Raw genomic sequence first — 12930 nt, forward strand, 5'->3', positions numbered from 1 at the left:
TTGGGGCTGCTTTTGCTAATCTCATGTGTTTGCGTGTTAAGTAAAAGTTTGGTAAGAGACTATTTGCACTTTTCAGTCTGTTACAGCTTTAAAAATGTGTTCTCTCCATTACAAATGCTACTTTTACTCCCGTCTCATACTTTATTATGATCAAGCGTGGGTTCCTTAGCATACACACGCTCGAGTTTCTCGTCGGAAACCAGCCCGATGAGGAACTCGACGAGCCAATTTGACTCCCGTCGAGGAAAAAGAGAACTTGCTCTCTTTTTGGCTCGACGAGTTCCTTGACAGTTTCCTCGATGAAAAATGTACACACGACCAGTTTCCTCGGCAAAACAACTCTCCCACCAAGTTTCTTGGTGGATTCTGCCGAGGAAACTGGTCGTGTGTACGAGGCCTTAGAGATAAGGGGTCAACAATTTTTGGCGAGTGCCGACCTGAAGGGGGAGCAGAACAGATTTGCATGAAGAGAGCACTTTTTTCCTGCACGTTTAGAAGGGTCTGAAATTTAAAGAGACTGTTAATGGACCTTTGGCACATTATTTAGAATATTTTTTTGTGTCAAAGTTTTTTTTTTTTTTTAAACTCATGTGGATATAATTTGGGATTCATTGATATTTGTGTAACATTATTCTTGTGTATGCCTATAGTTTAAATTGGTGTATATTTAATGGGTAAAATAAGAAATGAACACTGTAAAGGGAACTCTTAAGGTGACAGCATACCAGGACATTATGGAAAATTTCATGCTCCCAACTTTGTGGGAACAGTTTGGGGATGGCCCCTTCCTGTTCCAACATGACTGCGCACCAGCGCACAAATCAAGGTTCATAAAGACATGGATGAGGGAGTTTGGGGTGGAGGAACTTGACTGGTCTGCACAGAGTCCTGAACTCAACCTGATAGAACACCTTTTGGTTTTGATTGATTTTGATTTGCATTTATTTCTGAGATTTATGTGTTTATGCCTTTCATTACAAATTTATTATGGATTAGGCTGGATTCACACTACAGTCCATTTTACATGATTTCCTATGGAACACTTTCTGTAGTCCAAATCTGCAAAATGCAAAAAGCACTAAAACTGGTGTGAATCCAGCCTTAGGATACACTCGGCTGATTGTGTTGTTGAAAAGGTGTATACACTTGTTGTAGATGTATGTTGTTACAAAGGGTCGGATTTACTAAAGGCAAATAGACTGTGCACTTTGCAAGTGCAGTTTTCCCCATTTTCTCCAGAGTTTAGTAAATGTGCTCTGCTGATTTCCATCGTCCAATAATTTCCAAGCAAAAATTACACATTGCATTTACTAAGGAAAATGCATGCAACTGCACTTGCAGAGTGCACAGTGTATTTGCATTTAGTAAATCAATCCTGTTGCATCATTTTGTGTTATCCAATAACTATTTAGTATCTGTTTACATCATATCCAGTGTTCTTTCCTATACTGCTGTTATCCTTATTGTTAACCTTTGATAAAGGACACAGATGGCTGAAACATTGATGGATTATCTATAATCAAAAGAGGAATATGTTTATCTCATTGTACTGTGACCCCTATACAGTATATATATATATATATTATTATTTTTTTACTGACCTGTATGCTGTTAACAGAAGATGAGAGGTCCCACACCTTTAGGTCACCAGAAGCTGATATTGCAACCAATGAATCTTCTAAACATAAAGTAAAATGGTAAAATGTACTATATAATAGGTTTTAACTGTATTAATTCTGCTTTTATACTAGAGGTTGTTGTGTTTTGTACTCTGCCATCCAACTACAGTAAGGATGGATGGATGATGGGCACAGTGACCACAGCTGGGCCTTTCCCACCATTTAAGCAAACAGTAAAAGAATGTAAAATCTGCGCTCAGTGTAAATAAGGAAAAATAGCAGCCACTTAGCAAACCGTGATACCAATTAGTAAATTATGTGGTTGCGTGCTCGGATAAGGGGTCTGGTGTGGATTTTTGGGGGAACTCCATGCCATTTTTTTTTTAAATTTGGGGTGGAGTTCCCCTTAAAATCCACACCACACCTGAAGGGTCTGGAATTGATATTTGGGGGGAACCCCACATATTTTTTTTTAATTGACGGTGGGGTTCCCCTTAATATCCATACCAGACCTGAAGGGCCTGGTAATTGAATTTTGGGGGTTCCCCATGCTTTTTTTTATGAACGAATTCTCTCTGAATTGCCGTGAGCCGACATTTTACCATAAATGTCCGTTTGCTATGATCGTATGTTTTTAGCTACTTCGTCGAATCTTCATGTCTCTCTATGTTGAATCTTTTCTCTCTATGTCGAATCTTTTCTCTTTATGTCGAAGCTTTTCTCTTTATGTCAAATCTTTTCTCTCTAGGTCGACTCTTCTTCATGTCTCTATAATGTCGAATCTTTTTTCTCAATGGCAAATCTTTTCTCTTTATGTAGAATAATATTGGACTAATAGAGTTAAGGTTAGGCACATTCGACCGCAACGAAAACGAAAATAAAGCATTTGTTTGTATCGGATCTTTCGGTTTTAGTTTTCTGTGCTTTCGTTATCATTTGTTAAAACGATAACGAAAATACCTGAAATTCGGACGAAAACGAATGCACATGTCTAATGATCAAACAGGCAGCGGCAAGTTTATCCAGGAAGGTAACCGTCATATGGATCACAGATCGTGTAAGGGAGACTCACAATTATAAAAAAGGAAAACTCCCATAGTGAAGCCCATCATGATATAAAAAAATTATTTCAAAAGATGGCTACAATTACCTTCATACAAAACATAAAAGACATTTGTTTTGTACAAGAGAAGAGCAGCAGGCTGTCAGCTTCAAACACTACCGCTGGTAAGCGATCGGGCGTGCGTGATGTCGTCACTCCCTGATGCATTTCAACATTAATAAGACATCTTTGGAGGACAGGCCAAGTTTTTTTTTCCCTTTATAATTTCCCACCATTTACCACCGACAGCTGGAAATTTCTCCATTAGCTAGCAGAAGTTTTAAGCACAAATCCTCTGGCCTGTAGCACAGAGGACAATACTACATTTTCTATCTTTATTTTCTATCTTTTACTTTTCTAGCACTTCTGCTCCTATAGGCCTAAATAGCATGCCCACACATTCAGGCCTGCCATTACCTATTACAAATGTTCCCCTAATATTTTATATATAACTACAGAAAGTGAATTATTTAACCACTTTCACCTCCTTCCTGGCCAGGCCAATGCTCAACTTTCAGTGCCATCACATTCTGAAGGACAATTGCAACACTGTACTCATATGAAATTGTTATTTTTTTCACACAAATAGAGATTTCTTTTGGGGGTATTCAATCACCACTGTGTTTTTTTTTTTGCTAAATAAACAAAAAAAGATTAGTTTCTGCTATACAATTTTGCAAATAAATAATCTTTTTTCATATATTTAGGCCAAACTGCTTCTGCTACATTTCTTTGGTGAAAATACCCAAACCAGTGTATATTATTTAGTCTGTAGTCCACAAACTATGGGATATATTTTAACATTGATCAATCCTGATGTACTGACGGCCTGTCTCATTTCTTGAGACCAAAAACACCAGGACAGTACAAATGTCCCCTAAATTACCCCTTTTTGGAAAGTAGACAGTCCAAAGTATTTAGTAAGAGGCATGGTGAGTTTTTGTAACTGCTTCTGGACCAGCTGCCGCAGTTATACTGTGGCAGGCTGACCCCCCTGCGCGACCCGTCGTAGCTGTACGTCGGCTCTTTAAGGCGCCTCCGTCAGCACGCGCGAGGCATGCCTCCGGAGCCGATGCGAGTGCCCGGCGTTTTTTTTTTTCACATACTGTTGTCAGTGCAATACAGCATCATCATATGTCATCGATTTTAACTTCTTTTTCTTTTACACATGGTGATTGCTTATACCAGTGAATTTCACTGGTATAAGCAATCATTTTTAATTAATAAAACAAATTCATTCAGTGTGTATTGTTCTGATTATCTATGATTGGCCCTCTGTACAGCTAGTAACACAATTGTACACAATGAATGGCATGCAAGGAATCCATATTTTTTTTTACAATTGTCTTGGGATCTGCTGTGATTGGTTCGCAACAATCACATCATATCAGCAGCAGGCCGGTACACTGATCAGTCATTGGCTGTGCCTGGTGGGCTCAGCCAGTGACAGATTGGGTCGCAGTGGCCCACCTGAAATGACGAATGGCCCACCCAGCCATCCTTTGACAAAAGGCTGGGTGGGAAGTAGCTAATGTTGTCAAAAAATTAGCTAGAAAGCTTATTTAATCCTCTCATCAAATGCTTTTAGCCATTATGGCCTAAACATGGCTCTCTGGCATCTTTAATTTGATTCTCTGATAGGTGAGAAACTATGGGAAAATATGTTCTCTTAAGCCTCGTACACACGACCGAGAAACTCGACGGGCAAAACACATCGTTTTGCTCGTCGAGTTCCTTGTTAGGCTGTCGAGGATCTCGGCGAGCCAAATTTCTCCATTCCCGTTGAGGAAAAAGAAGACATGCTCTCTTTTTGGCTCGACGAGATCCTCGACAGTTTCCTGCTGGTTTTTGCCGAGAAACTCGGTCGTGTGTACGAGGCCTGAGGGACATTATTTAAAATACAGTTTTAATAAGGATAAGAGATTTACTCATGACATATACAGATATATAATATAGTATATACATTATATTGGGACATACATAAACATATGCATATATTGTACATTCTGTCATTACTATGTATCATATTGATAAAGTAAAATGCCAATAAAGGTTATGTATCACACAAATGTTTCCACCAAGTTGTACTTGTTGAAAATATAACACTCCAATTGCACACTGATATGAGACCATACCCTGGGAGAGACTTAGGTCAAATGTTAATTATTCTCATAGATGTATCCTTCTGTCACTGCAGTACCTTGAATCCTGGTAGAGTGAACAATGCACATGCAACTAATCCAATCTGAAGACTGTGACTTGAAACTATGAAGGACTTGCAAGGTCTTTGCATCAACAATGAGGACATCTTGATAGTGACCACAGCAGAGCAGCCAGCCTTCCCCTGTCATTCGGAATGAGCAATGGTAATACTGCCAGCCAACGAGAGAAAAATAAAATTAAATGTGTTTATTGAATGAAGAGCCATATTGTTAAAGACATGAACTTTCAGCATCAAAAACAGTAAGATTAGTATAAGAACAAAGCCTTTTCTACAAATTAAAATAAACAAGTACTATAAAAACTATATTAACAATGTAAAAAAAAGATGAATGTCGATAAATGTTTTTTACTGAAGATTGCTAATACAAGTACAAAGAGACGTCTGCCCTAATCTACTGAGCAGGGCATTCTTTATTGACAGATAGGCGCTGTGACTATCTCTCAGCAGTAGCATTAGGAATTTAGGAAATAATTCAGCATGCAAATGTAATTTTTTATTCCTTTGTCAGCTGTGTTGTAATTAAAGCTTTGGCCAGCAAAGTGCACTCTGGTGTGTAACTACAGGTCATTCTTGCTAAAGAAGCAATAGCTGCATTGTCTACTCTTCATGATCTTTTCTCTGATTCAGTAAAGCTGAATCAGTAAAGACAAAGGCCCAGATTCACAAAGACTTACAACGGCGTATCTCCAGATACGCCGCCGTAAGTCCGAATGAGCGCCGCCGTATGTATGCGCCTGATTCATAGAATCAGTTACGCATACATTCTGCCAAGATACGAGCGGCGTAAATCTCCTACGCCGTTGTATCTTGGGTGCATATTTACGCTGGCCGCTAGGTGGCGATTCCGTTGATTTCCGCGTTGAATATGCAAATGAGCTAGATACGCCGATTCACGAACGTACGCGCGCCCGTCACATTTAGTTACGCCGTTTACGTAACACATACGCCGGCGTAAAGATAAAGCAGGTCTCTAGGTGGCGCAGCCCATGCAAAGTATGGACGTCGGAACAAGCGTATCTTTTTACGTTGTTTGCGTAAATCGTACGCGAATAGGGCTGTGCGTAAGTTACGTTCACGTCGTAGTCAGTGTTCAGCGTATCTTAGGCATTCTATCCGACGCATGCGAACTGGGATACGTCCACAGACGGCGCATGCGCCGTTCGTTCAAAACGTCAATCACGTCGGGTCACGATTCATTAGCATAAAACACACCCACCTCTTCACAATTTGAATTAGGCGCGCTTACCCCGGCACATTTACGCTACGCCACCGTAACTTAGGACACAAGTGCTTTGTGAATACAGCACTTGCCTCTCTAAGTTGAGGCGGCGTAGCGTAAATATCATATGCTACGCCCGCCCACACTTACGCCGCCCTACGTGAATCTAGGCCAAAATGACTGAGCTTGTTCCTTTCTGGGCTTTTCCTATGATCAAGTTTAAATTACACAATGCGGTATACTTGGAAATTGGTCACATACTTATACTTTTTCATATCCAAACTAGAGTTAAAGTGGTATTGAAGTGACATGTTTAACTTTGCCCTACAGATAAGGTTATAAAAAGTCTCACCTGTAGGTTCCTTGGAAACAGCCAGAACCTGTGTGGTTTAGTAGATATTAAAGTGGTTCTAAAGGTACAAGGCTTTAAGGAAAAAAAACTTCTGCATGCAAACACCAACAAACTGCGGTTATTCAGATGGCCGGTGCTCATCAGGGGTCGGCCATCTGAATAGTGGGCGGCAGTCCACTCCACTCACACCTCCTTTTCCCGGGGTGTGAGTGTACTGGTGCACAGGTCCCTGGACTACCAGGAATACGCTTCTAAGGTTGACCCAGAAGGGAGGTTTGTGTTTTTACATTGTCGTATGGGAATTTTGAAATGTATTTTGGCGTGTGTTTACATTCCTCCCCCATTTGACGCTCGGGTGTTGAGGCTTCTCCTGGAGTTCCTGGAGGGTAGGCCGGATCTCCCGATGCTGCTTGTGGGGGACTTCAATAGCTGGTTGGACCCGGGATTGGACAAACATCCGGCACCCGGGGCGAACCCTCATAGGGCCACCCCGTTGGCTAGGTTATTATGGGAGGTGGGCTGGTTGGATGTGTGGAGACACCGTAACCCCACAGCTAGACAATTCTCATGTTTTACGAAGGCTCACAGGTCGTTATCTAGGATAGACCTGGCGGTGGGTAACTCTGCGATGCTCCCCTCGATTTCGGAAGTTGAGTACAGACCTAGATGTATTTCGGATCACTCATACATGGTAATAACACTTACAGTGTCTCACCCATCTGCTCTTTCCAGAGCACCCTGGAAGTTTAATGCCTTTTGGCTTCAGCTATTTAGTGCCCCGGAAGAACTAGAGGGGAGCATCCGGAGGTTTTTCACAGACCAGCCCGATCCAGAATCTATCCTTACTGAATGGGAATCTTTTAAACTGTACCTTAGACGTCTGCTTAGTGGGGAGGTCAATAAGGTTAAGAGGCGCTCGGAGGCTCTCAGGGAGGCTCTGGAGATGCAGGTCCACACACTGGAGACTAAGTATGTCCAGGACCCCACTGAGACGGCTAGAGGGGCGTGGCAGTCGGCTCAATCTGCGTATGAGCACCTGCTCGCCTCCACGGCCGAAAAAAAACGTTTTTTCACCAAAACAGCGTTTTTTGAGGAGGGAGAAACGACGGGCCGTCTCCTGGCTAGGATAGCGAACTCTGAACAGAAGTCCCCAGCTATTGGGACATTGCGGACCGCAGCTGGGCGACTGGTTCAATCCCCTGATCCCCTACAGACACTAGCAGACTTTTATGAACAATGAATCGACCTATAGCACTGAAGAACTGTCTGTCTACCTGGACGGAATAGCATTTCAGCGTCTCTCCCTTTCCCAGAGCTCAGAGCTTGACTCTCCGTTGATTCTAAAAGAGCTACAGGAGGCAGTTGCGGCCTTCCCCAACTGTAAAGCCCCGGGGGGTGATGGAATCCCCATGGAGATTTACAAACAATATTCTGAGATCTTACTGCCTAGGTTATTGAGGGTGTTTAATGCTGCAAGGGAGACCAGTGCCCTCCCATCATCCATGGCTAAGGCACACATTGTACTAATCCTTAAACCGGGCAAGGACCCAGTGGATCCGGCCTAATACAGGCCGATCTCACTACTCCAGTCTGATATCAAACTCCTCGCGAAGGTGCTGGCCCTCAGGTTAAATAAGGTAATTACCTCAGTCATACACCCGGATCAAGCGGGATTTATGCCCAACAAATCTACGGTCATAAACCTCAGAAGACTATTTCTTAACATGCAGTCCAGGGCAGATAATGTGGGGAGGAGAGCTCTGCTGTCGCTCGACGCTATGAAGGCCTTCGATAGCGTGGAGTGGCCGTATCTCTGGGGGGTGCTGCGGCGATTCGGATTCGGTGAGGTGTTTATCTCCTGGGTGCGGCTGCTGTATCATCTCCCCCAGGCGGCTATCAGAGAAGCTGGGAGAGTGTCTGTGTCGTTTGCTCTGGGCCGGGGTACGCGGCAGGGGTGTCCATTGTCCCCCCTGCTGTTTGCCCTAGCAATAGAGCCACTGGCGAGTCAGATTAGGGACCATAGGGGTATCACCGGCTTCTGCTATGGAGACAGACAGGAGAAGGTGATGCTATACGCAGATGACACGATGATCCTGCTGGGGGATACTGAGCAATCCCTGAGCACGACAATGGAAACAGTAGTTAAATTTGGGGAGTTTTCGGGCCTAAAAATAAACTGGTCTAAGTCCGCTCTGATGCCCCTGGATGACGCCCAGCTGCAACATGGAGACATTGTGGGTGGTATCCCTGTAGCCACTACCTTTAAGTACCTAGGAATACATGTGACGCCGCGTATTGGGGAATATGGCTTGTTGAACATCTCCCCGCTGCTGGCTAGATTTCGCTCCTGTGCCAAGACGTGGAATGCTTTGTGTATGTCGGTTGCGGGCAAAGTGAATCTGATTAAGATGATTCTCATGCCCCAACTGCTTTACATGCTGCACAATTCCCCGTTGGTAATTCCCCTAAAGACCTTCAGGATAGTTAATACCATCTTTCGAGAATTGATCTGGAAGAACCGCCCGCCCAGGATAAAATTAGAGCACCTGCAGCGTCCCAAGGATGAGGGGGGGCTGGCCCTGCCGAATCCTTGGCTGTACTATCTGGCGTCGCAACTGCAGCATTTGGTAGGTACCATGGTTCCAGAGGGGGGGCAGTCAGACAGGGTCCCCAGCGCCTCTGAGCATATTATGCTCAGGACGGTGGGAGGAGTGTCAATCCCGACAGCGCTTGAGTCCTTGGCCTTTGAAAGATCCCATAAAAGCTTCCCCACCTATAGCCTAATACAAAAGATATGGAACAAGACCAAGTATTTACAAGGGGCCTCGGGGATCACCGAGTTTAGCCCTATTTGGGCAAATGACTCCTATCCTGAACTAGCCAAACTGCAACAAGGGGAAAGGTGGAAGAGGTATGGGATCCGCTATTTAACACAGATTTTGGGTAATGGTGGCTTATTGCCTTTTGAGACGCTGAGGGAGACATACCAGCTACCAGCGAGCATGTTCTTCTACTACATGCAGCTTAGACATGCATTTGTCGCCCAATCCAGGGCCTCGGAGTGGCATGTGGAATCCCTTCCAATCCTCTCCCAGCTCAAGAGTGCAGAGACGTCTAAGGGGTTTATATCCCAGAGCTATAATATACTGCTTTGCAGGTACCTTAAGAAACACCCTCTGACAGTTAAGAGGAAGTGGGAAGTAGATGTAGGCCCCCTGGATGAGGAGCAGTGGGAGGAGGCCCTGCAGTCAGTTACCAGCTGTTCCCTGAATGTAACACCTAAGAGTATACTATACGCCCCACAGATTGCATCTTATGGGAGTGCGGCCCACACCGACATGTGCAAGATGTAAAAGAGATCACGGGGATTTGATACACATGCTCTGGCGCTGCCCCAAGTTGCACACCTACTGGGCGGGAGTGACAGACACACTAAACACAGTGTTCCAGGTCTCGATCCCATTAGACCCTAAGCAATGCCTCCTGAATCTTCTGGACGAGCTGGAGTGGGAACCCCACACTAGAGAGGCCATCACCAGGGCCCTGTTCATGGCCAGGAAATTGATTATGCTGCACTGGATATCCAAGGAGCCCCCCACGGTTAGGGAGTGGATCTCTGCACTTGGTAACACGTTAAGGATGGAAAAGGTTATATACCAGCATAGGGGTTGCTCCGGAAAATTTGAACGATTGTGGGACTTGTGGTTGGGAATGCCGGGGCTAGCCCCGAACGACCTGGTCATGGACAGAATATTGGGCTAGTGGGACAGAAGGGGGTGTGGGGGCGGGATGCGGTCTATAGGTCCTTTCAGTATGTTGTTTTGTATCTACATTTGCTACTGCTTTGTACATGGCCATGTATGGGTCTGATATATTGGTTATGATTGCGGTACTTTGGACAGTAAGTGTCAAATTTGTGATTAATAAACTTGTTTTTGGATTAAAAAAATAGTGGGCGGCAGTGGCGACAATACATAGAGATTCATGGATGCATGAATCTCTATTTATTGTACACTTGAGTGACGGCGCAGGGGAGAGGGGGCAGCGCTCCTGCGCCCACTATGGATGCACCGCCGCTGTGATCAACTTATGTACAACCTGCCTGTCAGGTTTTTCCTAAAAGATCAGTGCCACCAGCTATAGCCAGCAACACTGATCATTATATTCTGCTGGCGGGCAAAGCTCCCTGCCAGCAGAATACAATAGCTCAGCAGGAGTGATTCCCCCATCCACATCCAATGTGTTCATTTTAATTTCAACCAGCAGGTTGAATGAAAAAAAAAAACAGCAAATAAATCATGTATGGCCAGCCTAAGTAATCTAACCAAAATGTGCTTCTTTTTTGTATAGTTTGTAGTTGTTAAGTACATAAAAAGGGCTTGCAGCTTGCTTACCCTCTTACCTCGATGAAAACAAACCAATTGTTTACAGTCTCTAATGATGTCAAATATGTACAATGCACCCGATTTTCAGAGACTATGCCTATTCTGCCTAGGCTGTAAGTGACATGATAGATTTCAGAGCAATATTTTTAAGCAAAAAACAAGTATTTTTTTAAGCAGTACGATGCCGATATGTGCTATATTCATTTGTGTGATGTGCCGACTTTTATTGTATGTTCAATTAATAGGCGTTTTTACTATTTTATTTTTTTAAAGCTACTCTTTGGGTAATCCTCCACCTCCCAATCTAATTGTTGGTATGATACAATAAAAAAAGCTGGCAGTCACATGACACTACCTATCCAAACCCCTTTACTGGTTTCTTTCTGTTTTGGTCCTTCTTTGGCTGTCCACATCACGGTCTCTATGACGTGGACACTGCCTATTAGGGTCCTTTTACACTAGCGGACCGTTCGTCCGCTCATTACAAGTCCGTTAACGGACTTGTAATGAATCCCTATAGGAACGCGTCCGTTAGCGGATGGAGCATCCACTAGCGTCCGCGTCAGTCGGGATCCGCTTTTCCGAACGGAAGAAACCCTATTTTTCTTCCGTTCGGCGGAGCGGAACTGATGCAGACGGACAGACGGTCCGTCTGCATCAGGTTCCCCATAGGGGACAGCGGAGCAGAGACAGGGCGGTCCCTGCACTGTGTGCGGGGACCACCCTATCCGCCAACAGCTGAGCGGGGATCCCCGCTGAGCCGACGGAGACACACGGAGCGGACCCGGAAACGGTCTGCTCCGTGTGAAAGAGCCCTTAGTTGTCCAGTGGTGGGGACCTTTTTAGAACCCAGAAGATCACTGACTTTAATACCAGGGCACTGGTGGTCTCCATCGGATTTGCATCACTAGATCAGCAGTCCCTCGCACCTGAAAATGGCGTGTGGGACCTGGACAGGTGAGTACATCTTGCTTTACTAGGTAATCACAAAAAGAAAAAGCCTGACAGGACTGGTAAGGAGTTGGTAGAAGGGAAAAAAGGCAGAGAGGTCATATTTAGCTCAGAGTGGGGCTTTAATGTGTATAAGTGCTTTATAAAGCAGGACTGGATGTAATAGGTTGGGTTACCAGCTTAATATGCTGGGGATAAAACTTAGATCTGCATATGTATCTAAAGCCTCATGCACACAGGGCATTTGTTTAGCTCCTCGGAATGCATTTTCTCCTTAAAAAATGTGCCTCCTAAACCCATACACACGTGTTTAGGCGCGTCAAACATTTGAGGACTAATGAATTACGGTACATAAATATTATTATTTTTCTGCCCATTGTAATGCATTAGCACTCAAAAGCACCTGAACATGTCTAGAGTTTATGTACGTTGCACATTTTTTTTTCTCTCCTGAATGCGCTTTTGATGTTTATTTATTGTTCAGCCTGTAAATGCTCATGCACATAGGGGTTGGTTTACTGAAACTGGAGAGTGCAGTTGTGCATGGTAGCCAATCAGCTTCTAACTGCAGCTTGTTCAAATAAGCTTTGACAAAAGAACCTGGAAGCTGATTGGTTTCTCTACAGAGCTGCACCAGGATATAACACTCTACAATTTGAGTAAATGAACCTCAGAGGCTTACATAGAGGTGTTTTTACAGAGTGAAAGAGAAAAATGCCAAACTCCTCTAAAAGCGTGCTTTTTAGTCCAGTGTGCGAAAGGACTAATCCAGATTACCGTAATTACTGGTTTCACACAAAATTTTGAATCTCTTGATTTTATTGACAAATGCATTGTTTTTTAATTTAGTTTTTTAACTCCTTATCACATATGGAACACTGAAATGAACTTTTAATATAGTGCTAACATTGCTATTTTTTGCATTCTGAATTGTACATTCTCTCAGCAGTGTACGTAGTTCAGTTACATAGCTGGGGGTGAAAAGTGAGTATCTCGCAGTAGGGCCATAACTCCATCAAGGATTCTTATACTTCACATTGTAATCTAAAGAAAGCCCCTGAAAGAGGGCACTGAGGAT

At 43.8% G+C, this 12930-nt stretch overlaps 1 protein-coding gene across 2 annotated transcripts in view; it reads right to left on the reverse strand.

Annotated features, from left to right (window-relative positions):
- Positions 1-12930, reverse strand: part of WDR72 (WD repeat domain 72) — a 364461-nt gene that overhangs the window by 257679 nt on the left and 93852 nt on the right. For both annotated transcript variants that reach the window (XM_040342714.1, XM_040342713.1), the window contains exons 5-6: positions 4922-5093; positions 1602-1678 (exon numbers count right to left, since the gene is read on the reverse strand). In XM_040342714.1, coding sequence (XP_040198648.1) covers positions 1602-1678; positions 4922-5093 — 249 coding nt within the window. The remainder of the gene's footprint in view (positions 1-1601; positions 1679-4921; positions 5094-12930) is intronic.

This window comes from Rana temporaria, chromosome 3 (assembly GCF_905171775.1).
Source record: "Rana temporaria chromosome 3, aRanTem1.1, whole genome shotgun sequence".
Classification (NCBI taxonomy): Eukaryota; Metazoa; Chordata; class Amphibia; order Anura; family Ranidae; genus Rana; species Rana temporaria.